Source organism: Dicentrarchus labrax, unplaced genomic scaffold (genome assembly GCF_905237075.1).
Source record: "Dicentrarchus labrax unplaced genomic scaffold, dlabrax2021, whole genome shotgun sequence".
Taxonomy (NCBI): domain Eukaryota; kingdom Metazoa; phylum Chordata; class Actinopteri; family Moronidae; genus Dicentrarchus; species Dicentrarchus labrax.
Genome location: NW_026136715.1, coordinates 16,170,175 through 16,197,780, shown reverse-complemented (window position 1 = coordinate 16,197,780; position 27,606 = coordinate 16,170,175). Strand labels below are relative to the sequence as shown.

The window sequence follows — 27,606 nt, the reverse complement described above, 5'->3', positions numbered from 1 at the left end:
TTGAATGTAGGTGTGCTTGAGTTGCTTCTTTGAATCTGCTGTCCAGAGGAAGCCATGGACATTTATAGTGAGTTGATTTTTGCACCCTGAAACGCCCAATCAGGCTATTCTGCCCACTCTCTTTTTTCTGTTTATTTCTGATGAGTCATTATGAGACATGAGCAGTGAAGTTGACGCCGAGCTTTGACTCGGGGTGTATGTATCAGATGTCATGAGACTCTCTCTTTTTCCCTCCGTCCATCCCCTCTCCTCCTACCTCTGTTGCCTCCCAACAGACGCTGAGGGCTGCAGGGAAAACCTACATGATCTTCTTTGTGTTGGTGATCTTTGTGGGTTCGTTCTACTTGGTGAATCTGATCTTGGCTGTGGTGGCCATGGCCTACGAGGAGCAGAATCAGGCCACCATGGAAGAGGCCCTGCAGAAGGAGGAGGAATTCAAGGCCATGTTGGACCAGCTCAAGAAACAGCAGGAAGATGCCCAGGTCAGCCTTCTGCAGGATGGGGCACATAATTATTCCTGAATCATGTTATGTCACAGTTCTGACTTGATGTGTTGTTTTTTTCCCCTTGCAGGCTGCTGCTATGGCAACCTCTGCAGGCACAGTGTCAGAGGACGCGGTGGAGGACGACGGAGGAGGGCGTCTGTCATGCAGTTCCTCTGAGATGTCAAAGCTCAGCTCCAAGAGCGCCAAAGAGCGGCGCAATCGTAAGAAGAAGTGGCGGCAAAAAGAGCAGGAGAAGGAGAAAGGTGACAGTGAGAAGTTTGTCAAGTCAGAGTCGGACGACGGCAGCAAAAGGAGCCGTTTCCGTTTCCCTGATAATCGCCTGGGTCGAAAGTCTTCCATTATGAACCAGGTGAGGAAAACAAGGATAATAATTTTCCGCTTAATTCCATTTTTTTCCTGAGTCACCTGGAACATTGTCAATGGAAACAGTACTGTTGCTTTTGAGTTTTGAGTTTTTTTCACTGTACATTAAATTCAAATTTACCTCCATTGTACTTGGTTGGTCGCAGAAATCTCCCAGACAACCCCTCAGCATATAAAAGTGAAACTATATTATTATTATTTTATTATTAATATATAATAATAAATATAATACATCATCATATATTATTTCTAGACACCTCTATGGAAAATATTGTTTTTTTATATTTGACCTTCTTGAGGCTCACTGATAATTATTAGTGTCAAAAACAACTATATGCCAAACAAGGCCATAACATCAGAGCACAGAATTCAAATGCTTTTTTACTTCTCTGAATAGAATTTAGATGTCAGTGAATAATGTGGCTGCAGGAATCTCTTTGACTTTCAGGTGAGGAATATTTAAGATCCAGAGTGCTACCACTGTGCAGTGTGTTGCTGCACGCGCTCATAGGAACATATAGTGGCCAGAGGTATAGAAACACATGTCCAGGTCTGAATTATTTACAGCGATTACATGAATGTTTCAAAGGGAGCAATCTTGCAGCTTTGTTTAGGCCGCACTTGGGCACCACTCACTCTCACTCGCAGTGTTTTTTTTTACTTTACATTCAACATCTGCACAGCCAGATATTTGTGTGTCAAAAAAATTTGATTTCAGTTGTGCTTTCATACTGTGTGCAACTATAATAATACTTGGATCAATACTGGCAGCAGATTGATGTTGTCATGACTCATGTGCCTCTCCATGTTGTCTCAGCTGCCTGTATCTCTGTCCTGTGTGTGCGAGTGTGACCTTGACAGTGAAGGATATCACTGACCTAATTATGTATTTCCCTCTTGTTTATTAAGTCACATGATTGCTGCAGCAGAACATGCGTCCTCAGGGAATAGCGTCCTGGTTGCATTTCATTTTCTCACACCCCGCAGATGTTGCCTTTCATCGTGACCTCTGGAACTCATGACAAACAGTATAAAAATGATGGTGCAATCAATTGTAATTCAGAAACACCTTGGCTACATCAGTCACACAAAAGTCTCCTCTCCTCTCCTCATTTTCCTTCTACCTCCAGTCCCTCCTCAGTATACCCGGCTCACCTTTCCTGTCCCGTCACAACAGCAAGAGCAGCATCTTCAGTTTCAAGGGTCGCAGCAAGGACGTGGGCTCGGAGAACGAATTTGCAGATGATGAGCACAGCACGGTGGAGGAGTGCGAGGAGCGACGGGGCTCCCTGTTTAGCCCTTATCGGCGGAACAGCTACAGTGGCTTCCATGGGAAGAGGAACAGCACGGTGGATTGCAACGGCGTGGTGTCGCTCATCGGCCCTGGGCCCGGTGGACGCCTTCTGCCTGAGGTGAAAATAGATAAGGCAGCTACTGACGACAGTGTAAGGAAGTCAATGAGTAGACCTATCTAGGCATGGCCCCCCTCTCGTCCGTTCCTTTTCTTTCTTGCTCTCTATCCTCTACTCTGTCATCTTTGCAAGTCCGTATGTATCTCTTGGCTAAGCGCTCGCGCCTCCCCTCCCCAAGCCCCTGCAGTGTATGCTGCCCTCCGACAGTAGGCAAAGGATGGAGAAATAAATGAGTTTTATAGTGAATATACTATAGCCAACCCTAAGTTAGTAAACTGGGTCTATCAGTGACTTCCAGGCAATTTTGTTGTTTGATTTGAACGATGAATGTCAATGTTTTGAATGTTCATATCAAATTATTTATTCCTACATGCACCATACTTACACATCATACAGGCACTAATCAAACAAAAATGATTCTATTATTCCTCTGCCCCACTCGGCCCATAAGATTTTGGCACATATATCAAAGCCTGATTAATATTTAATACACAACTTCATGTGTGGGATGTTGTCAAGTTCCTGTTTAACACACTCTAGTAATAAAACACATTTTTTTGTTAACAAACAGCATATAATGATGAGTTAACATGCTCCAGTGTGTTGATGTGTTCCTCCTCCAGGCATCCAGGTCCTCTGCTAGCCTGTGTGGGTAGATCTACAGTAGGAGGCGGAGGAAACAGAGGGGACCAGCACTATAGAGCCACAGACATTTTTATCTGCTTCCCTAATACACTGTTAATATCCCAGAGCAGATACACAAGTAACAAACAGCATCCTATCAGGCCTTAATAATATAATTTAAGAAAAAGGAGGGCTGCTGTCCTTGTCTGTCTTTACCTTTCTCTGTTTTCCAAACTCTCCCTGGTCAACATTAGTGAATTAGTTGTGTCTCATTGTAGTTAGCATGGTAGATTTAAACCCTAAATTAGAACAAGCATGACATAGAAAAGTAGAACAATGGCTATGGTGTCTGTAATTTCCTCTCCTTCTCTTTGACTTGGAGCATGCTCATGCATGACAACTGGATGGATCTGAACTACCTGCCTCCATATGATCTTTTTACAATGCTCTTGACTTGATGGTTGCAATATAAGTTGTATGGTTTCAAAGTAGGAAGATACAATAGCATCAATTTGAAAGTAAAGTTTAAAATGGCCAGATTTGGGAGACATTTTGTAAAATAACCTAATGATTATATTGCAATGGCAGCAAAGCCTCCATTATTGCATGACAGGACTGAAAATGCATTCATGCAGAAGCACAGTATCTCACAATCCATTTATTATTTAATCGGGATGAGCTAATTACATTCGAACACAATTAGGTCAAGTAGCCCTAGACCACTGCTCCCACTTTGGCTGAGACCTGCATGCATTTACAGCATACACACATCTTCCTTGAAACCAGCATTGAGATAGAAAAGAATGAAACATGATCTGCCCTCACCCCAAAAATTCTGATCCTCAACTACTTTTTCCTGCCAATGCTGTTGTGCACTTCCCTCCGCCGGCCACCGGTGGTGATGTGGGATGGTGTTCATGTCCTCTCCATGGGTGCTTGATTCTTCCTCTCCTCCTGACAGCCGACTACTGAGGTTGAGGTGAAGAAGAAGCTGTCGGGCTCCCTGATGGTGTCTGTGGACCAGCTCAATACCTCCTTTGGGCGGAAAGAGCGGGCCAACAGTGTCATGAGCGTCATTACCAACACACTAGTGGAGGGTACTGCCACTTTAACCCAGCTATTTAACCTGCTCTCTCATTATTCTTTAACTAGGGCTGCTCTCATTGGTTGATTAGTTTGACATGAATTTCCTGCTTATCTGCTTTGCATATCCAACAGTACCAGATACATACAATGCATACAATTTTGTCTATCATTTAATACCATTGCATGCGGTATGCTCAAGCACGCAAGTATGTTTGGTTTTGATGTGTGATCCGCGCTATGTCTTCAGAACTGGAGGAGTCTCAGCGCAAGTGTCCGCCATGCTGGTATAAGTTTTCTAACACATTCCTGATCTGGGAGTGCTCCCCCATGTGGATTAAGATCAAGGAGATTATGAACCTGATTGTCATGGATCCCTTCGTGGACTTAGCCATCACCATCTGTATCGTCCTCAACACCCTCTTCATGGCCATGGAGCACTACCCCATGACCCCCGACTTTGAAGACATGCTGTCTGTAGGCAATCTGGTGAGTGGCAATCTTTTATCTTATTTTTATCTGATTCACTGCTTAAAAATCTCCTCTGTTTCTTCTTTGCAGCTCATAGAGAGGTGTTATTTTGGGGATCGTAATTGGCAGCCCTTTCATTGCTGATTCAGAGTTGAAAGAAAAAAAAAAAACATTCTCAAACACCCCCCCTGCTGTTTCCTTGTATCCATGCATTCCTCATCTCTTCACATACACGCACACACATGCTTCCTGTCTTCTTCTTTCTCTCTTTCTCTCCTCTGGTTAAGTGGAGCTGCAGTTTGTTTCAGTGGGACCAGCCTGCCACTCTGCTGGTTGGCTGACTGGTGGGAGGCCTGCATTAATATTTCATGGAGCCTGATCGATGAGCTGCTCTAAAATGGTGCCTGAATCACGGCTTGGATAACTCAACCTGACCATTTCCACTATTAGTATTTTTGAGAAAATGTGTTGTTTTACTTTTAGTATCACAATTGTAAACATAAGTTGTGTCAGTGTCTCAAAACAAACAAGTCTAGTTATTGCAATGATGAACTCACTCACTGTATGTGTGTGTGTGTGTGTGTGTGTGTGTGTGTGTGTGTGTGTGTGTGTGTGTTTGTTTGCATAAATGTGGACACCTATAAATTACAATTGAAGCAGCACAGAGATGTGTTATTTACCACTTCCACTCCAGAATAATTTACCAGAAAAGGCCAATGGGTGGTACAGGTGGATATTCCTTGGTCACCATGATTAAATATGAGTCATCATCTTAAACACACACACACACACACACACACACACACACACACACACACACACACACACACACACACACATACACACAACCTTTCATGTACTTACATTGTGCATTTATTCATTATATTGGCTTTATGATTGAGGATAACCCTCAGTAATTTATTAGAGCTGTTAAGAGGCCACAGAAGTGCCATTTCATCCTCACTGACTACAGAACAGCTGGCACACACACACCCACCCACCCACCCACCCACCCAGACACACACACACACACACACACACACACACACACACACACACACACAATTGACTAGATGTACTGCCTCTTTAAATAATTGGATATATAACACTGGTGATTCATTAATATGCAGTTATCACAGGGGTAATATAATGTGATGGAATTTTTTTTTGTGATTAAACATAATATATACTTTATTGCACCAGTCAGATGATGGATCAGAAAAGAAAGTAAATAAATAATAAAAATAAATGTCATCATGCTTCACATTCTCATTTGTTCTGTGAAACATGGTGTTGAATCAAATCCATTTGTTCAAATCTGTTCTCTTTCCTACCTGCCAGGTGTTCACGGGGATCTTTGCAGGGGAGATGCTGTTCAAACTGGTGGCTATGGATCCTTACTACTACTTCCAAGAGGCCTGGAACTGTTTCGACGGTTTCATTGTGACGCTGAGTTTAGTGGAGCTGGCTCTGGCTGACGTTGAGGGCCTGTCTGTCTTGCGTTCATTCCGTTTGGTAAATGCTCATTTTAGCTCTTCTCTAACAAAAAAACAGTAGCGATAGCATGTGGAGTTAGCGTCACAATATTCTCATTTTGCAGCTTGAGGTTGACTATATTCACTGTATGTTTGCAAACATAATATCTGTATGTTTATGCTGTTATCACTTAACCAAAGTGAAGCAGCAAGTTAGTAAAGCTAAAATGTTATGACTAAACCATATCCCTCCTACTCTCTCCACCCACCCCACTTCAGCTGAGAGTGTTTAAGCTGGCCAAGTCATGGCCCACCCTCAACATGCTGATCAAGATCATTGGTAACTCGGTGGGAGCCTTGGGGAATCTGACTCTTGTGCTGGCCATCATCGTTTTCATCTTTGCTGTGGTGGGCATGCAGCTGTTTGGCAAGAGCTACAAAGACTGTGTGTGTAAAATCGCTGCTGACTGCGAGCTGCCTCGCTGGCACATGAATGACTTCTTCCACTCCTTCCTGATTGTCTTCCGGGTGCTGTGCGGTGAGTGGATCGAGACCATGTGGGACTGCATGGAGGTGGCAGGCCAGGGCATGTGCCTTATCGTCTTCATGATGGTCATGGTCATCGGTAACCTGGTGGTGAGTGTCTAGACTGGGTGTGTATTCAGAGAAACGACTGTTGGCTCTCTCAGCTAACTTTAAACTATTACAATGTAGTCAGAGAGTGAAGAATTAGCACTTGACATCCAGTTACTGATTTCTAAATATGTGTCCAAAAGGTGTTGAACCTGTTCCTCGCCTTGCTGCTGAGCTCATTCAGCGCTGACAACTTGGCTGCGACAGATGACGACGGCGAGCCCAACAACCTGCAGATTTCTGTCATGCGCATCAAGATAGGCATTGCATGGACAAAAAAGAAGGTAAGGATACTGATGGCCAGTCTGCTGAAGAAACCACCGATGGAGGACGAGCAGAAGCCTTTGGACGATATGTATGACAAGAAGCTGAATTGCATTGCCAACCACACTGGGGTGGACATTAACCGTGACCTGGACTATGCCAAGAATGGTAACGGCACCACCAGCGGTATTGGCAGCAGCGTGGGCAAGTATATGATCGATGAGGACCACATGTCGTTCATCCACAACCCGAACCTGACCGTCTGCGTGCCCATAGCAGTGGGAGAGTCTGACTTCGAGAACCTCAACACGGAGGACTTCAGCAGCGAGTCGGACAATGAGAACAGCAAAGAGGTTAGTGAGAGTGTATATATATATATATATATATATATATTATCTAGTTCTTTATCACACGTATTCAGAGAGTGGAATCTGCAGCTTACATAACAATAAAACCATTATTTTCTAAGCATTTACAAAATAATTTCTTTACTTAATTACATAACCAAATATAAAAATGTAAATACTGTAATGCTCCATGCTCCATGTGTTGCTGTGCTGCTGTTTTTGTTGTTTATAATCCTCAGCAGCTCTATGTGCAATTTCCTCTCTCAGGATAGTAGAATCACGGGTGTGGCTGGCTACTCTGCACTGTTCAGAGACTAATATAACTCCTTTATCCAATAGAGTCATCTAAAGTGGATGAAATGGATGACGAAAATGCATTCAGAAGACTTTCAGAGCATATGATCTGTCATTTGATCTTCCATTCCAGTGTTCATGTGGATTATATGTGATATACAGGATTGTTATTATGTCCATCTCAATATGGAAAAAAAGCTCTGTGATCAAATAGTACTCAGGTCTTTTCTGTTTTTAAAGACTGAGCCAACACAATTTGTAAATAACTTGAAATTTACATTTCCTGACAGAAGGCTTCATGAGCTCAGCTTTCTCCATAATAATTCCTTAGCTGAGCAATACAAACACAAATGTTTCTGAATCACTGAAGCTTTGTTCTGCATCTGTGCCTATGTACATTCATGCGTGCATGTTTATTTGTCTGTGTGTGTGTGTGTGTGTGTGTGTGTGTGTGTGTGTGTGTGTGTGTGTGTGTGTGTGTGTATGTACTCATACATTTGCGTCTCTGCAGCTGGATGACACCAGTTCATCAGAGGGCAGCACTATTGACATCAAGCCAGATGTGGAGGAGGTGGTGGTGGTGGAGACGGTGGAGGAATACATGGAACCAGAGGCTTGTTGGACAGATGGTGAGACCCTTACTCCCATTGCAGCCATTACTTCCACTCTATAGCTCCAAGACCCCCTTTAGGCTGAGTGGAAATGATAGGGTGGTGGGGGGAAGGACATTATAAAGGATCACTCACCCATGGGGACTCTAATATACTGATACATAACAACTTAACATATAATTATTTATATATAATGCCATGATTCAATAATCCAAATCAAGAATACTGGTAACCCTTAAAGTTCAGTTTCAGTTTATCAATGAGATCCAGTAACATCCTGTCTCAAATATGGAAAAATGAACCTTTTAACTTCTCTAAAGCCTGATGACTGGTTAAAATGAATTGGAATAGACGTACTGAAGGTGTACTGTGGCACTAGAGAGATGTTACTCCTTGATCCCAAAAATGTCCAGGATTTGAGCTCTGTTAATCTAGCTATTCTGATGTCACACTGCATCCAGTGGTACAAAAAAAGCATCTATTTTGGTTTAAAAATAACATATATTCAGTTAAATTCAAATTTAAACAAAATTCAAAACACTGGACTGTAATCTACAATTAATGTCTTCTTTTATCCAACAATAAAAAATGTTGTCTCTCCTCCTGTGTGTCCTCAGCTTGTGTGGCAAAGTATAAGTGCTGTGACCTTGATATCACTATGGGTTGGGGGAAGAGCTGGTGGTTCCTGAGAAAAACCTGCTACCTGATTGTGGAGCACAACTGGTTTGAGACCCTCATCATCTTCATGATCCTCCTCAGTAGCGGTGCCCTGGTAAGGAGGCTTGTGAAACACACAGTACAGTTACATAAAGAAAATACCTTTTTTTTCATCTCTAGATTAAACACACATTTTACTAACTGGAGGAAATCCAAACTGCATGAAAACTAAGGACGGCTCATTAAATATAAAGATACTTCACAGGGACCAGTGTGTGTCTACAGTATGGCAGCGAGGAGGTAAAACAAGTTGATTGGTTTGGTTGCTCAGTCTGAGAGCTGCTGGGTTGGGGGAGGGGCCAGGGGTGCCTGAGATTAATGGACTGTACCATTTATCAAACAGGGGATCTATTTCTGGGGATTGAGTGAGGCCTTGTTCTCAGGCATGTCAAATACTACTAAAATAAGAGCAAAGACTGCTGCAAATCTACAACGGCCGTGGAGTGAACAGATTTTTTTTAAATCTAGTAAATCACTGTTAGTGGTCTGCAATGAGCCAGCTGTAATGCTGTATACAGTTCCATTAGTGAAATCATAAATTATGAGGTGCAATATTTCCCCTTGCTGTCTTTGCTGTGGTTGATGTATGTGTCCTGTTTCTCCACAGGCCTTTGAGGACGTATACATCGAGCAGAGGAAGACCGTTCGGATCATCTTGGAGTATGCCGACAGGGTTTTCACCTACATCTTCATCCTGGAGATGTTGCTTAAATGGGTCGCCTACGGTTTTGTCAAGTATTTCACCAATGCCTGGTGTTGGCTTGACTTCTTCATTGTGGATGTAAGTCCAGCTCTTGTTTCTTTTATCGCGCATACTGTCACGTGACTAGAGCAAAAGAGCAGCTAATTGTCCTCAACCACACCCTGGTCCAACAGCAACGCACTGGTAGAAAGATGTTTACAGTCTGTGAAACAGCAGAGCTAATGCTAATTTCAAAATTTTCTTTCATAGTTGTAAAGTAATAAGTTGTCTTTTACTTTATTAGATTATTATGGACCACATCATATGCATTTAATATACTATATAGATACAATATATGAGGTTTTTATATTTAAGTGTTGCCCCTATTGTTGTTGTCGGGTGTGGTTAGGTTTGAAAGGTCAGGTTATTACTTGAGTATCTGCTTCATGGCATGCATTAGGTGAAAGGGCATGTTGTTTACAATGAAGAAGCCTCTGTATTTTATTTACTCACGCTATAAGGACAGTGTTTTACAAGACTGTATTGCAGTCTGTCCATTTCAAGTGCACACATGCCTGAGTCACCTTTTACTAATCCATCAAGCAGCAATCCTTATTCTTTACTTGGTTTATGACTCTGAGATGCTTGAATATGTACAACAATTACCTGCTTGTGAATTAAAACACTTTTCCTGGTGTGCCATAAGCAAGAAACTGTTTTATCTGTTATCTGCCAATTGTGTTTTGAGACAGAACGAGAACAAATGATTCAAATTTGAACATGCAGCTATTTAAGCACAAATTGGAATTAGCCAATTAATAACCACGCTCACTGATTACAACCATATTCAAGTCATGCTCAGAGCAATGGGACGTGTCAAAGATGTGTCTCTGTAAAGCTGTCTTTGCCTGTGTCTCTGACCTGTAAGATGTTTGATATGTGCCTTTGTCCTCTCTCTCTGTGTACTTCTCTGCTCCTTGTGTCAGTCAAGATTGAAAGACCAGAACCGGGAAATTCTTTAATCTATTTCTTGGAAGTTGCAAATATGACCACATCTTATTTTGTCTACTTTTAAGATGATTTAAGATTACATTAAAATTCAAATTTGGGGATAATTTTAATGTCTAGAAGCATGAAGCATTTAAATTTCACATAAATGCTGAATAAAGGGGTAATCTGCACTGAATGGCAAAACTGGATAGAATAGGAATTTCCCTGACTTCTAACTTTCTCCTTGAACTAACCACCTCTCCGCAGTGTCCAACACCTCAGCCAATACCTGTGAATGGACTCTTATCAATGGCCAGAGGTTGCCATGTTGATTCACTATAAACTCCTGTATCCCAGAACCCACACAGCAAACATTTATAACATACCATAGATATTGTACACTTATTTTTTTTAAATCTTACATTCTATATTTATTCATTTTAGAGTTTTTATTGGTTAAAATTACGCATAAGTACATTCAGTATGCTGTTTTTAAATCAAGGTTTGCACACACAGGACACACAGAGCTTGTAGCTATTATAATCACGCTACACTGTACAGATTCTGGCTATTGCCATTGTAGACTCCCTCCCTGTAGGTGTGTTGTCAAGCGGCGTTTCCCAAGTTGTGAACATGTTACAAACAGTGACATCCCTCCTCCCCTCTTTCCCCGTCCTCCCTTTCATTCCCTCTTAAAAGTGTAACCTCAGGAATGTGGTGATATTGTGCTGAGATGTAATGATGGTGGGTGACAGGCGGCCGGCGGTAAGTTTGGTCTTCACTAGCGCTCCCCCTCCAAAAAAAAAAGACTTGTGCTTGATGAGTCTGGGTTGTGTCGTTGGCCTGACTGTGCCTCTGCTGTCCTGTGTTGTGGGGTGAAACCATTGCCATGGACTCAGAAAGGGGGGGCACCATCATTAGACCGGCCTGTATTTCTCTCTTAGTGTGAATGTGCCTGACTCTTTGTTTGAGTGTGTTCCTCCTCATTTCCCTTGTGTTACTGCATCTTTCTGTTACCCATTTGATTTGTGTCTTCTTGATTTTCATTATAAGAATGCTTTTGTATTTTATTATGTATTGGCTGAGAAATGTAAAGTTAGACGTGTTTTGTTAAATCAGTTAAGGAATAAACAAACCAGATATTTGCAAAACAAAGAAATATATTTTTAATATTTTGATTACATTGTGGGAATAAGAATCCACAATGTAAGACTAAGACTTCATATTTATCTATATTAGCTGTTTAAAATGACAAAATAACAGATAATTCTTTAATAGTGATATTGAGGTGTGTGAGCGTGAGGATGGTGTGTCATACTCCATTCATTTTTCTTTTTCACTCAGATTATTATCATTGTTTTGTTGTGTTTTTCCCTTTGTTTTTAGTTTGTTTTATTTCTGTTTGGTTTGTGCTGTCGTCATCATGGGATCACAGCCCCAGATGTCATTGGCCTTGCCTTGCAGAGCTCTGTGAGAAGGACGTTGAGGCGCTGAGGTCTCTACCACACAGCTGGCCCAGCAGGGGGCCAGAGGCCAGGCACCCCAAATGGGGGCTCTCCAAGGGGTCAGGCTGAAGGTGACAATTACCCCAAACACTGTAGTGTAGATCAAGGCAAAATCTTTATTTTACTGTCTCCCCACCAGAACAGCTGTTAACTTATTCAAGAGGAAGGGTTATTGATTTAAATAGGAGCTTTATGCCAAAGAGTAAGTACAGAATCTATATAAAGTCCCTGTCTAAGACATCCTGGGCCTGATGTTTGAACATGGTCCAACATTCACACGGACTGTGAAGTCTGAATCCATGCTGCCACCTTTTCTGCTGTTCTTTCCATAGTTTGGATACATTCCAGCCTTAAATGGTTGAAAAGTTGGTCTTTTGTAACCTATGTTAACAATGTGATCAGTCAAAATGAAGATTTTGCCTGTTAAAAACCTCCCTCCGTGACTTTGGTAAGCTTTGGATGTTGTGTACTTCTTGCGGTGAGTTTGACCAGTTGGTGTCGGTGGCTGGTTGGAGGTGCTTTCACATGTGTTCACTGTTGATATTTTTCCTTATTTGTAAGGAACTGGTACTCCTCCTGTTTCAGTCCTTCCAGCATCCAGACAGGGGGGAAATTGCAGTTTGGAAAACATAAAACTTTTTTTTTCTATTTGGCTGAATTCACAAGACTTTGAGCCTAATTCTACTACAGCTGCCCACTCCTGCATTTTGCATCTAGAATAATCTGCATTCAGCCAAAGAATCCTTCTTTACAAAGCTTCTCTGTGCAGCCGACAGCCTGTAATGGCCGTCTTAGCACATTTGAAGTGACTTCATCAGGGCTAAGTCAGCTTATTGACCACACTCCCCATTGTCCATTTCCTTATTTGTTAAAGATGCAACACTGTGTTCAGTTATATGGCCCAGAGCTATGAGAGATTCACAATTACCAAATCATAACTAAACCCACTTTGCCTACATTTACAGTGATTTATTAGAATTCTGTACATTCATGATGCTGCTGTGAATGGTTGTATATACAGTTTTGTGAAATAATGACATAATTTAAGGATTCATTAAGTGTTTCTAACCAATGATAACACACTACGAAGCGTTCTTTGGCTGCAGCAATGCCTTGGTGGCTGCTGCCGGACGTGGAGAGGGGCTGCACCAGTTTCTTTGAGGTTGTGTGCTGTTACTGTTATCCGTTGTTAACTGTGTGTAACTCGACTGTACTGTGTATTTTTGTCCTTTCAGTGCCATCCAGTGCTAATAATTATATCCAGTCTGCCCTTAACCTCCATCCCTGTTTCTTGTGTGTGGTTCATGTGACTGTGGCTCTCCTATTTGACTCTAAATGCTGTGTGACAATTTGATTTTATGTTGAGAAAGAAAATGTCAAAATGACACACTTGTACATGTTTACTTGTATTCTTTCTCTTAGGTTCCGTTAGTTTGTCTGTCTTAATTATATGGGATTTTATGCCTCAGCCCAAGAGCGACATGGAGAGACAATGTTAGAGGGGCAAGGGTAAGGCTCTCAAGTCTGTTGGGTTTTTATCAGCTTCTACAGGGTAACCTCTCTCCTTCCCTCCCTCCCCAACTCCTCTTCCTCTGCTCTGCCCAGTCCCTTCGCTTGTATCTTTACTACTAAATCATGTAGCACTCTTTTCTGCCTAATTTACCCTCTATATGAGTCTTATGTCTCTATCTCCTCTCTTTCTCTCTCAACCACAAATTTCTTTGCAGGTACAAAGGACTTTTCACATCTCGTCAACTGCCCCAAAATAACAGACAAACAATCCCTATGGCCTACTGCTACTAAAAATACTACGCACATAAAACTATACTAAACATTGACCTTCTCTCTCAGTGTATATACATGTATAAATGCAATATTATACATGCATATACATGCATAGATTTATGTGTGTATGTCAAGCAACTCTCCGCCTATGCCAGGGCCGTCTCTCTTCCCTAGTGAATATTCTCACTTCTAACAGTTTGGAACCTCTTTTGCTTCTCTGTTTTTGTGTAGGTGTCTATAGTCAGCCTTGTAGCTAATGCGCTGGGCTACTCCGATCTAGGGCCCATTAAATCACTCAGGACACTAAGGGCCTTGAGACCCCTCAGAGCCTTGTCACGTTTTGAAGGGATGAGGGTAAGATCCAAAGCTAAGCAGCTGATCCTTCCGCATGCCCATTCAACAGTTTAAAGCATGCTAGAACTGATCTAAAAACAAACTAAGAGGACAAAAAACTCCAAAATTTTGGGGGATTGTTTTTAAAACCAGGAAATGAAAGCCAAAAAGTCACCTTTCCATGCGCAATCCTGTACCATGCCTTTGTTAGAGCGAAAGAACAAGTCATGATGCAGCTGGGAGACAGAGTAAAGTAACAGTAAAGTTGTATTGCCAGCAGAACAAAATGCATTTCAATTGAATTTCTTTAACAAACAAACAAACAAACAAACAAAAAAAGCTACACACAAATTGATTTGTTTTCATAATTTAAATTACCCAAAGAGCAACAGAAATATTTTTTCACAAAGCTGCCTCATCACATAAGTGACAAATTAGAAATTCTGATTACTTCATCTTACTTTGTTTCTTCTTGATTGGCCAAAGTGAATGTGAAATTGGTCAAAGCTAACCAAACTTACATGCCATCTCATAGAGCATTCAAATCAACAATTAGCTCTTCATTTGGCCTGATTCTCAACCACTGCTTTTAATTGAGAACCCCCCTCCCCTCCACATGTCCCCCCCTCCCCCACCCCGCTCCCATAACCTTCCCCTCCTCCTCCTCCTCCTCCTCCTCCCCCTCCCCCAGCTCACACCATCCCTCAATGCATCTGGCATCGAAAACAACCAGTAGGAACCAGGGAGCTGCAGGACACAAAAAAACCCTCTGCCCAACCAGTCACATCAAAACTTTGCATGTGGGGCGGCTGCCAAACAACCACTCAGAGGAATCTGTCCCATTTGTAATAGACAATTCAGTGGCTTACAGAGCAGAAATCAGACAGTACCTCTGGTTGCTTTAGCTGTCTCTTGCTAAAAACATGCACATCTAATTGGTCGTCTCTGTCACTGGTGGTAGCGATAGGTTGCACCTGGTTGTTGTCACCCGTAGTCCCTTCTGTCTCTTTCTCTTTCTTTCTCTCTAATTCTCTTGATCTCTTTTCCTACTCTTGGACTGGTTGCCTCGTCTTCTAGTTTGAGCTTCTCCTCTTCACCTCAGCCCCTCCCCACCACTTCCTCCTCAGCCCCACATGTGCAGCACTGTGCAGCACTCACCCCACCCTTCCCCCCCTTTCCCCCTCTTCTTCCACAACCCCCTTATCCCTCCACTACTCACTCCACCTCGCCCCGGTTCGGCTGGGCCGGACCGCTGGAGGGTCACCACACTCTCTCCTGCTTGTCCAGGATCTTTCTGCATCAGGGACTGAGACAGAAACCACACACTCACAGTGTTGTGGCTTTGGGAGGAAAATATTTGTTAAGCTTCTGCCAGTGTCAGCACTTTGGGTCGTAATATCTCACCGATTAATCTGCTAACAGTCCATTCTGGCGGCAGGTTATTACTGTAATTTTTTTCTAAACACTGCCTGTATTAAATACTTTAAATCATTTTTAGTGCTTTCCTTTAGGAGTGCAGGCAGAAGCTTAGCAAATATGCTAGGCTGCCATTTCACACAAGGCATTACTGCTGTCATGTCATGGCACCACATACTGTAGCGCATACAGCAGGCCCTGGCTTCCTGTTGCCTTCCACTCCCACAGGAAGTGAAACTGGGAGGCAACAACGGGCCCAGATAAACTCTGACTTTGAGTTCTGGGTCTGGGTGGGTGGTGGCCCATAGGTTGACTAGCACTACAGCGTTCGGACAACACTCTCAACCCTAGACAGACAATGTGTCGCCCCTCTTTAGCACGTCCCAAAAATGACAGACCAGCAGGAGAAGAAGGCCTGTGCAATTATGTAGTGGGTGGATTGATTGTAAAATAACTGTGAAGTCTCATTCATACTAGATATCCAGCGACTAAAATGTGATGCCGTTGCACATGAGCAGACATCAATGCTTTTAGGCCCTGGATAGGCTTTATGGATGTTGTTGATGAATGTTTCACTGAAATTAAGTTTAATAGTTAATTCTGGGATGGGAAATAGATCTGTCAATAAGATTATGTCATTTTTGGGGTTGGAAATCATGGCACATTTGCATTTAATACAGTGTATTAATTCCAATACCAACGCCCCTATGAATGACCTAATTCACCGGGTGTATGTGGTAAGAGAGGTGAGGGTGGCCCAGTAATGCAAAGGGAAACAAACAGAGGAATTTGATCCTGCTGTATCAATTTTTTTACAATAATGTTTATGTTCATCAATTGAGTTACCATTTTGTTTGAACTAAAAACAGAAAATTTGAGGTCAAAGCAATCAATAAATGAATAGGGAAGTACATGAATGGAGAGATGACACCGTATGAAAGAGATTCTGGAGAGTTAGAATGATGAGAACTTTTATATCCCCGCTGGTTGAGTGCGCGATGCATCACGGAGGCCAACGCTAATCAACAGCGCCGAGCAAGCAGTGCAGCTTCAATTGGACACATTGCACTGCTTAACATGCAATGATTATGGGCCGCTATGACTATGTACTTTGCTCTCTCTTTCTCTTAATGCTGCTTTGTAATCTCAGTCCTACTTTTTTGAGCAATGCATTGTACAGGAATGACGACATCTTTACCCCAGTTTCAGTCAATCCTTGTCTTTCACCCTTTTTCCTGACGAACCTGCTGACGTTTAAGTTACACCAAAGATTTTGAAATGACAATAATTTTGGTAGTTTTATCTTTGCCAGCTATAAAGGTATTGATCATCATGGGGCCTTTGGATATAACCTCTGAACCCCAATCACTTGAATAGCCTGTCTTCACTATCAGCAGGCCAACACATACCAATGTTTGTCTCTCAGCTCATTAATACTGTGCTGTAGATGTAATTATCAGAATGGCTCGTCAGATGCACAAGCAAGCAACGCTTCAACCATTATCTCTTTAGCAGGCTATCTCTCTATCCACACATTTCTCTATTTATTTATTTATTGATTTGAGCAGTTCTTGAGATTGCACAATGCCATGTAACACGCATGTACTATAACTGCCGATGCACATTATGCATTTTTGAAAGCCATTTTCCCTCTTTCTGAGAATGCTTTCCACACAGCATGGCCTAATTCTTTTTTTTTTAAACACTGAATTTTTGAAAGCGGTTCAATTGTACCTCAGATTGAGCAAAGAGTCATTCTCTCAGCGAGTGCAATGACAACACTGTGGGGGACTTAAAAACTATGATTTGTGTAGTTTTAAAGCCTATAATTATATTTGAGAAACATCACCCTGAAGCCACTTTCCTCTAGCATTTTACATTTGACTCAATATTTTAATGGTGTGCCCTCTGTACAACCACATGTGAAATTTATGGTTCCATGATCAACACGAGTCAGCCTGTGAAGGTCGTGTACACACTGAGAGAATCCTGCTCTAGAGCTCCTCCCTGTCTGTTTGTAATGAGGAGGGAATATGGCTCCACAAAACGAGTCTGCCAAAGACATGCATGCTCAGCTGTCTGCCTGAGAGCTGCTGGTCGGCCTGCCTAACATTGGTAGTGAGCGGTTCAATATGTGCTGAGCTTATTACTGGCTATGATAAATCTACAGCAAATCAGATTGGAGTGCTAGACAGGGCTAGATTTTGGGGGTGGTGGTGGGAATTATTATACTTTAACTGATTATTTTTTACTGCTGTTGTGTTATATTGTTTGATTTAGTTTTGGGAAAGATTAAGAAGATAAGTAAGATTAAGAATATTGACTGTCTAAGGTTGGGGTGGCAAAAGTGGACACTTCATAGTGGTATGGCAAACACTTGTTATTTATTTTTCACTGACATTGTAAGCTTTATAAAGTAAAAATGTAGAAACGACACGTATGTCTCACAACACTGTCAGATGCTCCTATTATTATTATTTCATGTTTATATTATTATTTTGGATTTATATTTATTTAATAAATATATATAAATGTGTAATAATAACAGGAGCATTTGATCGTTTTCTGAGTCTTTGGAGAGATAACGCTCTGGGAAGCAGTGTGTGCGCATATGGCTGAGTCTGTTTGTGTCTGAGTGTGTGTATTTAATGTATGTGTGTGTGTTTGTGTGTTTGTGTGTGTGTGTGTGTGTGTGTGTGTGTGTGTGTGTGTGTGTGTGTAACTTTAAGAAAAACAATACTAGTATCAAACTGCTACAGGATATTAACTCACAGTGTTTTTTTTTCTTATGATATATAGCAACTGCATTGATGTTTTCTATGACACTATTAGTTTAGTATCACACACCACATGTAACATGTCAATGCCATTCATGTCATGTGCAAAAATAATATGACATATTGTTCTACCATATAGGACCTAAAACAGTCTGGGTTGTACAAAGTGGCTGTAATGAAATCACAAAATGTGCCCAAATTATTAGTTTTATTAGTAACACATGGTGTACATTTTACATCATAAACATTTGATTCTTATAGATTTTTCATATTGGTATTTGCCTGTGTGTGTGTGTGTGAGTATCCCTGAAGCAGTTCTAGCTGCATGTTCAACAGATCAAAGAGCATCTCGGAGTCACATCAGTGCTGCTCTAATTAGAACGGGAATGATACAGATCTCCTTCCCATTAATTCCCCACACTTTAGTATGTACATCACAGTGGTGCGCAGTGCTTACTTAAAGCTACATTGAATCAATAGTATTTAACTGCTACTCCTAACGCCACCTGTAACATAGAGTTAAATATCTTTTTTAAGTAGTTAGTGTAATGCCATAACAGTATGTAGTGTCTCGTTGGAGGGGTTGAAGGAGCTGTGTTTGTTTCCTGGTTCTCACTCACTGTCATATCCTGTCTTCCCTGGTCTGGTCTAGGTGGTAGTCAACGCCTTGGTGGGTGCCATCCCTTCCATTATGAATGTGTTGCTGGTTTGCCTCATCTTTTGGCTGATTTTCAGTATCATGGGGGTCAACTTGTTTGCGGGCAAGTACTACTACTGTTTCAATCAGACGTCAGAGGAATACTTTGATGTCGACGTGGTCAACAACAAGACCCAGTGTGAGGCCCTCATGAAACAAAACTTTACCGAGGTCAGGTGGAAGAACGTCAAGATCAACTTTGACAATGTGGGCGCCGGCTACCTGGCCCTGCTACAAGTGGTGAGAGTGTCGCTCCTGTTCTCCTCTCTTTCTGACTCCATTTCTTGGTTCATGCTAACGTGGTTTCTTTTCTCATTTTCTTATGCACTTTCCTGTTGTTGTTTTTTTTTCTTTCTGTGTGTCTAAAGGTCTGTTGTTGCCTCAAATTCCATTTGCTTTCACAGTACTCTGAGGCCGTCTATTGTTCACATTCATTGTGTATATTGTGTGTTTCTCTGTGTCTTTTCTACATCTACTTGTTTCTTTCCATGAACAAGCTGTACCACAGGACATGCATCAGTTTCGGTCTGAGTTTCAGTTTCTTTGTTTTCAATTTAGATTGTTCTTTGTATATTATTTGGTTTTGGCTTCTACAAATGCATTTAATCATGTCTCTCTTCTGAAAGGCCACATTCAAAGGCTGGATGGACATTATGTACGCAGCTGTGGATTCCAGAGAGGTATATTCATTGCTTCTTCAATATATATTGTAATACTCATTTATCTCACTGTATGCCAGACTGTGAACAAGCGGGCCTTAAAGAAAAAGTTTGACATTTTAGGAACTGATGAGAAGATTGTAAGTATGAATCTACTACCAGCAGCCAGCTAACTTAACTAGCATAAAGACTGGGCTGTAGAAAAGACTATTTCTTGACCAGGACCTTTGGCTTTTGTACAGATTAAACAGACAGCTGTTAATTATAGATGCTGGCTGGCAGATTTTCTAAGTAAGGTGTGTCAATAAAAAACAACCTTCAACATTGTGCCTCCCTCCAAGGTGGAAGACCAGCCCGCCTATGAAGTCAACATCTACATGTACATCTACTTTGTCGTTTTCATCATATTTGGCTCCTTCTTCACCCTCAACCTCTTCATTGGTGTGATCATTGACAACTTCAACCAGCAGAAGAAAAAGATAAGACATGTTCTTTCTTCTTATCCAATGTTTTGCTTTAGCGGTTTCCATTTAGTCAGAATATGATTATAACAAATTCTTTGTTTATCCCTTTACTTTGGAGGTCAGGATATCTTCATGACAGAGGAACAGAAAAAATACTACAATGCCATGAAAAAACTGGGGTCCAAAAAGCCACAAAAACCTATTCCTCGGCCACAAGTATGTATTTTATCAGGTTTATTCCCTTTGAAGCGTTCAGATGCGTGTCAGAAATGCCAGTAAATCTAAACTTCATCCCTCTCTGTGTCCTCTCTCCTCGTAGAACAAGATCCAGGGCATGGTGTTTGATTTTGTGACGCAGCAAGTCTTTGACATCTCCATCATGATACTCATTTGCCTCAACATGGTCACCATGATGGTTGAAACGGACGATCAGTCAGATGAAACGGAGCTTGTCCTCTACTGGGTCAACTTCATCTTTATTGTAGTCTTCACCACAGAGTTCTTGCTGAAGCTCTTTGCCCTTCGCCACTATTACTTCACCAATGGCTGGAATATTTTTGACGTGGTGGTGGTCATCCTGTCTATTGTCGGTGAGTGAGGGAGGAAGAAGATTCAGGAAGAAGATGAAGGAGTGACTTGAGAAGTCTGTTGTATTCTAATCGAATTCTCTTTTCTTCTTTCTTATCCCTTTTCCTTTCTCTCAGGCATGTTCCTGGCTGACCTCATTGAGAAGTACTTTGTGTCGCCGACCCTGTTCAGGGTGATCAGGTTGGCCCGTATTGGCCGTATCCTCCGTCTGATCAAAGGAGCTAAAGGCATCCGGACTTTACTCTTTGCTCTGATGATGTCACTGCCAGCTCTGTTCAACATTGGCCTCCTGCTGTTCCTGGTCATGTTCATCTTCTCCATCTTCGGTATGTCTAACTTTGGCTACGTAAAACACGGCGCAGGGATTGACGACTTGTACAACTTTGAGACCTTTGGCAACAGCATGATCATTCTGTTTATGATCACCACGTCGGCTGGATGGGATGGCTTACTACTGCCGATACTCAACTACCCACCGGACTGCGATCCCAATTTGGAAAACCCTGGTACATCTGTGAAGGGCGACTGTGGTAACCCCTCAGTCGGAATCTTCTTTTTTGTTATGTATATCATCATTTCTTTCCTGATTGTGGTCAACATGTACATTGCCATCATCCTGGAGAACTTTAGTGTCGCCACAGAGGAGAGTGCTGATCCACTCAGTGAGGACGACTTCGAGACCTTTTACGAGATCTGGGAGAAGTTTGACCCCACTGCCTCTCAGTTTATTACTTTTGCCAAGCTGTCTGACTTTGCCGACGCACTGGAGCACCCACTTCGTGTGCCCAAGCCCAATACTATAGAACTAATTGCCATGGACATGCCCATGGTGAGTGGCGATCGCATTCACTGCCTGGACATCCTGTTTGCCTTCACAAAGCGAGTGCTGGGTGACAGTGGTGAGTTGGACATGCTGAGGCAACAGATGGAGGAGCGTTTTGTTGCAGCCAACCCCTCCAAGGTGTCGTATGAACCCATCACCACCACTCTTCGCCGCAAACAGGAGGATGTCTCTGCCAGAACTATCCAGAACGCCTACCGTGCCCACCTCATCAGGCGGGGCATCATCTTCAAGCGCCACACTTTTACTAACAATAAGCTTGAGAACGGCGGGACCAACCAAGAGAAGAAGGAGAGCACACCATCCACAGCCTCTCTCCCCTCTTACGACAGTGTGACCAAACCTGACAAGGAGAAGCAGGATGAGAACAAGGAGGAGTGGGCCAGGAAAGAGAAGGACAAAAACCAAAAAGATGAGTGGGAATCCAAGTGTTAGGGTTCAGTGACTCTTGAAATCCAATAAAACACAGTGAGATGAGACTCTGAGCCCAAACCCAACAAATGTAGAAAAAGTGATCATTTGCGAGTAAGAAAAAACAAAAACAACAAAAACATACAAAAAAAATGTTTACAGACTCAAATACTACTGAGGCAATGTGGTTTCTTATGTCGTCAAAGACAGACGAACCAAACACAATCAGTTTACCACGGAACTTTGCTGCATAGTGACCAAGTTCATAGAAATGAGGAACAAATGCAAAATGAAAAACAGTGACTCAAAGTGTGCTGGCTAATGACACACATTTCTTTTGGGACCAATTGCCAAGGCACAGAAATCTCTGCTAGATGATCGGAGAATTGCAAATTACCTGCCACCACCGAGTGTGGACCCCCGCAGCACACCTCCACTGCTACGGGACTGGATCGTACAGATCCACTAGAACTGTATTAGCAGTCTAAAGGAGGGTCTGTAACACTGCGTTTACCATGTTTGTCAAGAAGAAAACAATAATCAAACAAGCAAGTTTAGCTAGGAAGGAAACACTAGCGAGGGAGGGGGAAACCCAGAACCGTAGACAAAGATTTTTTTTTGTTTGTTTGTGCTGAGTATACTTGCATCTTTACATTATTTGAGCAGCAAAAAAAAAACAAAAAAAAAAACATTTAGCCCATGTCACTAGTCTTTTCATCTCCTCTTTGTTATACTGACATTAAAAAAGACATTTTCTACATGGGCTTTCACACGGACCAGTAGGGGTCATTAGTCATTGTTTTGACTTGGGCTGAAGGAGACTTGCTCAGACCGAGTTCCAGATAAATAATAATTATTGTGCTCGTTCAATGCATAGAAATGACTTGCATGAAGGCATGTTTTGATCAGGAATCATGCATGAGTAATCATAGTCCACAAGACACTAATTCTCAGACCACAGCAGTGGCTTGACTACAGTTAGAGGCTGTCCACTGGGGAAATTACGAGAACTAAAACTAGAAAATGAAGATTCTGGATAGTGATATACAGAATATTTGGGGAATGACAGTCGTATGATCCTGCCCTTCACTAGTTTTCTTTTTCAACGGACAGATCTTTTAATTAAGCCCTTCATTAAATTTTCAGGTGAATGAAGGATGTAAGCACTCAGAGGCAAAGTCTCAGTCGGATCAGCCAACGACACAAACTAGAAATGTTTTTTTGCTGCTCTGAATGATAGTGCTATAAAAAGAGTGTGGAGTGTATGAGTATTAAGAAGCAGAATATCCTACGTTGAGGATGCACAGATTTAGAGATTTGTCCTGAACCAAATCTGGGGCTGACATCTCTTTGTTTACTTACATCCATCATGCAGTCACCTTCCTTACTTACCTGTGGTCCCTGTTACGGCAATGAGAGCAGGTGATGTTTCACGCCAAGGAATCCATATCTGGCATCAGTAAGGGTCTGGTGTGCTCAACTGTCAATAGGTATCCCCTCTACTGATGCAGTTCCTGGAGAAGGGACCAAAATATGGTTTTATTTTTGTGTGATTTTCATATTCCTTTGGTTTTGTTTTGGGCTAGTGGAAGATCTGAAAACTACATTTAGGTATTTAGGTAGATACATTAGACAGTACATTAGAAAGTGATTAATTCACTTCAAGTTCCTCTTTTGTACTCTGTCAGACCCACATCAGAATTTCCCCGTGAGTGATGTCTTAGGTAGTGCTTTTCGGACAATTTGAGTTGCCAGCTTTAGAAAAAAAAAAAAAAAAGCCTTGAAGTCCTTCTCTGATGTCCTTGTGATGCAATCAATTCTCAGAAAAGGCTTTGATCAGTGAAAGTGACACTGACCACCTGAAACAGCAGGGTTAGCAGAGAATTATCACAAGGACATGCCTTGTCGTGCCTAGCATGTATGGAAGGTGGATGGCCATGAAGGGCTTGTGGTTTTGGACTGTAGAATCAAATGGATTTTGTCTTGTATATCAGGGAGGTGGATGGGTGATAAATAACTCAAGTACAAATGTGGACCAATAAATAAGTAGAGCCCCTCCCTTCAGGGTTTTAGACTGACTGCCATGAGAACTAGAGAGAAAAAGAAAGAGCAGAAGAAGAGAATAGTGCTTTGGTCTGAGTCGGAGTGCTGAAAGTCCCATGTTTGTCAGTGTATCATTGTGCTTTTGTGGGACCTCTTAAACACTGTGTGGTGTTGGACCCAGGCTCGCACCATCTTTTCACATACTTGCAGGCTTTCAATTACTGTCACCCGCTTAGAAAAATAACTAGCTAGAGATGGAGGTAGAAACGCGAAACACTTGACGAGATAAAACATCAGCAGGCCTCACATTGACGCAGCTATGTTGTATAATAAGCTTTGTGGGTGTTTTTCATAAAATAACCTGAGGCTTTGTCAAGTGGTAGACAAGACACAACTGCCTCCTTAGGTGTTCCTGCCATTTTTTTTCTACACAGGTGTGATGGTCCTATTTATAAGTGGATGACTGGACATCAATCTGGCATCAATCGTCACACCACTATTGCCATTTGGTGTGTTTAACACTGCCTGTACCAGAACCCCCTGTCTGTAAAAATAACTGAGGTCTGTTTACAATATGAGGTCTCCGAATCAGTTTGGCTGCTGCACACTGAAACCAAATACATTCCCAATGAGAACCACAGGAGAAGTGAGTAATGTCATCCAATTTACCCATGTTCATCTTGGATGTAATGTTTTAGAATGATACATTCACTCTTGAAAAAAGAAAAAAAAACAAGCAAAAAACAAACAAAACAAAAAATGGACAAAAAGAAAACACAAAAACATATATATGTACAGTGCAGGCTATGATGTAAATGGCACAATCGCTGAAAAAGAACGAACTTTTTGAGAGAAACTATAAATATTGTATTATATTCTTTTATTTTATCGGCATGCTTTGTTGTGTTTTTTGTAAATACGGAATTTTAAAAATGTTACTACTAATAATCAAAAAATGAATAATAACAATAATATAGAATGGCTTCCAGCTATGCCCTTTGTCACATTTGTTACCTTTTGGATTTTTTGAGACACTTTTCACTTTGTTGACGGAAATTGAATGAAATATAGATATTATATAATACAAAAGATAAATACATGTATACATATATGTCTATATGTATATACATAAAACAGAAGAACACTGTTTGTCACATTTGATTTATGTGCAACACGTTCAGTGGATGTCTAAAACTGGTTGTTTCCAGCACCCTTCTATGTTTGGGGAATAGCTCATGTGCGATGTTACTGGAGCTGCTTGCCATGGATTGTAGCCTGATCATGATGAAAGGATAATGTTACCAGCACATTTCTCACTTACTGTCATATCTCTCATCTTCACTGAGTATACAGGACACACCCACAGTCACGGACACAGACACACATAGGTGACTCTCCTCACTGCCCGCTAACTTTACCAGTGATATCTTCCCTGAGGACGTCAGCTGGTGTGACTGACTGCCTCTTAACACCCTGAGTCGGTACCTACCCCAGGGCCTTTTTCCCCTCATACCCACACATCAGTGCCATTACAGCTCAACATGCATTCAATCATATACTTGCTTCTCATCCTCACGTTTCTTTTGTTGAATGGTTTGTTTCTAGTGTTCCACTCAATGGCATGTGCCTTTTTTCTGCTTTTTCTGCGAATTTGGATGTCGATGCCACACTGAAAAAAAGAAACAAAAAAAAAAAAAAAAAAAAAAGAAACAAAAAACATGTTTCCAAACTGTGGAGGGTGAGGGTTTGGGGGTGAGCACAACATTAATCAGGTATGTTGAGTCAGAAATACTGCCAGAGGATCATCCAGACACCCCACTTCATCATAATATTCAACAGTGTGTGATGTTAACAGAAAAACAGCTAACTCAAAAATGTCCTGTTCTTAGTGCTATGTGTGTCACCCACTTGGCTTGTGAAAAAGCAGCTTGCCTTCTATATTTCTGTTTTATTTCTTCAATTTTTCTGTTTCCATCTGAAATTTATTTTTGTATCAATATTTGATTATAGGACTCATTCTATTTTAGCATGGTTTATTATGGGCGTTTTTTCTTTTTCGCTGAAAAATTAAAAAGTGCTTTTCAAACTGTTGTTATCATTTGACACCGTGATAAAAGAGGATATACAGTACAATATGATGGTGTGTTGCACAACCACTTGGACTCTTGGTAAGAATATATGAAAGATTGTCTTCATTTGAGCACGAACCTTTTTATTACCAATAAAGCAGCCTTCCAGTTACAACTTTGTGTGTGGTTGTTTTTATATGAATTGTTGAGTTTTGCTAACTGAAATTATTTATTCGCCTTTTTGAAAGATTTAGTGCCGGCTGACATGGCAGAGCCTCTTGAGTTCCTCTACTGTCCTTCAGGCTTATTTCAGAGTCATTGTGTCCACTTTAAGTAGTGGTCACCATTTTGTGCGGATTATTTTACTTTTGTGGTGCTGTATGTGGATGCAAGTGGATTACAAAACATCCTGTGAAATGGAGCTGAGTGGCACTGTGGTAACAGGGTCATGAAAGGCAGCCTTTCAAATGTAATGGACTTATTGAATTTGTTAAGAGCCCTGTGTTAACATCTCCCTCACAGGCAGAAGATGGACTATAGCCCCATTATTATACAGTCCATCTATACTGTGATGCTCTTGTTTGTGATCCACCATAAAATAAATAGCCTAGAGGTATAATATTACAGTCATCAGCCCCATATAACCTCACAACCTCATGAGAACCAGGCTGAAATAGCCATGTTGGGGGATATTGATCTGTTTGTGCTTCTCTTGTTAGTTTGCAGAAGGGGGAGCAGGGTAAGAAAGGTTTTTTTTTTTTTTTTTGGAGAGTAGGTGGAATTGTATGTAAATGATGCATTGAGTTTTCCTCACACTGAATAGATGGCAAATTCTCCATGGAGCACCCTCCCTTCATTTCTCTCCTCTCCTCCCTTTCCTTTTTTTTTTGGACAAATTATAAAATTCTGGCTCTCTAGCTCCTTCCCCTCCCTGGAGTCACATGGACTGTTTTTCGGCTGCTCCCCCGCCCTTCCTGCATCTCCCTGGATTTTTGCATGCTATTTTCCCACTGTGTGTCTCTCTGCTATCTATCATCCACACATAGATAATAGAAACCTGGACTGCTTACTGACTATCGACCCCCGTTACCCCCACCCCCAACTCGTTTCACTGCCATGCTCACAGGATGGCTGTGTGAGAGTGCAGTGAGGTGGAGAGGGGAGAGAGGGAGCCAGGAAGGGAGGGAGAGGCAAGGAAAAAGAGAAGGGGAAGGGAGGTGGTTGAGCACTGCAGTGCAGATAAATTAATGCAGCAGTCGAGGCTGAGTCAGCAGCACACTCCCAGTTTGGCCCAGTGCCTCCATCGGCTTGTGCCCATGCACGGCTGCCTAGGAGACCGTCTCCCACGCTCCCCCCCAAAAAGTAACATAAAAATAATAATAATCACAGCATAATAAGGACATTTCATCCTAAAATTAGGCTCGATAACGACACGACACATCTCAGAGCGGGCGCTGTCCTTGGTGCTGGAGGTGGGACCGCGAGGACGAACATCCTCCGCCCCGGCACTGAGGCTCCTCGGGTGGGGTTGGATGGAAAGAGGACA

The 27,606-nt window shown here is 41.9% G+C and overlaps 1 protein-coding gene across 6 annotated transcripts in view; it reads left to right on the top strand.

Annotated features, from left to right (window-relative positions):
• Window positions 1-26,235, top strand: part of scn8aa (sodium channel, voltage gated, type VIII, alpha subunit a) — a 44,838-nt gene extending 18,603 nt beyond the window's left edge. For 4 of the 6 annotated variants that reach the window (XM_051424515.1, XM_051424514.1, XM_051424516.1 and 1 more), the window contains 18 exons: window positions 276-482; window positions 574-855; window positions 2,000-2,314; window positions 3,867-4,002; window positions 4,239-4,477; window positions 5,801-5,974; window positions 6,214-6,570; window positions 6,711-7,184; window positions 7,984-8,101; window positions 8,701-8,855; window positions 9,408-9,581; window positions 13,994-14,116; window positions 18,941-19,225; window positions 19,612-19,665; window positions 19,986-20,123; window positions 20,220-20,324; window positions 20,428-20,698; window positions 20,813-26,235. In XM_051424515.1, coding sequence (XP_051280475.1) covers window positions 276-482; window positions 574-855; window positions 2,000-2,314; window positions 3,867-4,002; window positions 4,239-4,477; window positions 5,801-5,974; window positions 6,214-6,570; window positions 6,711-7,184; window positions 7,984-8,101; window positions 8,701-8,855; window positions 9,408-9,581; window positions 13,994-14,116; window positions 18,941-19,225; window positions 19,612-19,665; window positions 19,986-20,123; window positions 20,220-20,324; window positions 20,428-20,698; window positions 20,813-21,972 — 4,767 coding nt within the window. In that variant the 3' untranslated portion in view covers window positions 21,973-26,235. The remainder of the gene's footprint in view (window positions 1-275; window positions 483-573; window positions 856-1,999; window positions 2,315-3,866; window positions 4,003-4,238; window positions 4,478-5,800; window positions 5,975-6,213; window positions 6,571-6,710; window positions 7,185-7,983; window positions 8,102-8,700; window positions 8,856-9,407; window positions 9,582-13,993; window positions 14,117-18,940; window positions 19,226-19,611; window positions 19,666-19,985; window positions 20,124-20,219; window positions 20,325-20,427; window positions 20,699-20,812) is intronic. The other 2 variants (XM_051424520.1, XM_051424518.1) reach the window with 1 other exon arrangement.
• Window positions 26,236-27,606: the final 1,371 nt, after the last annotated feature.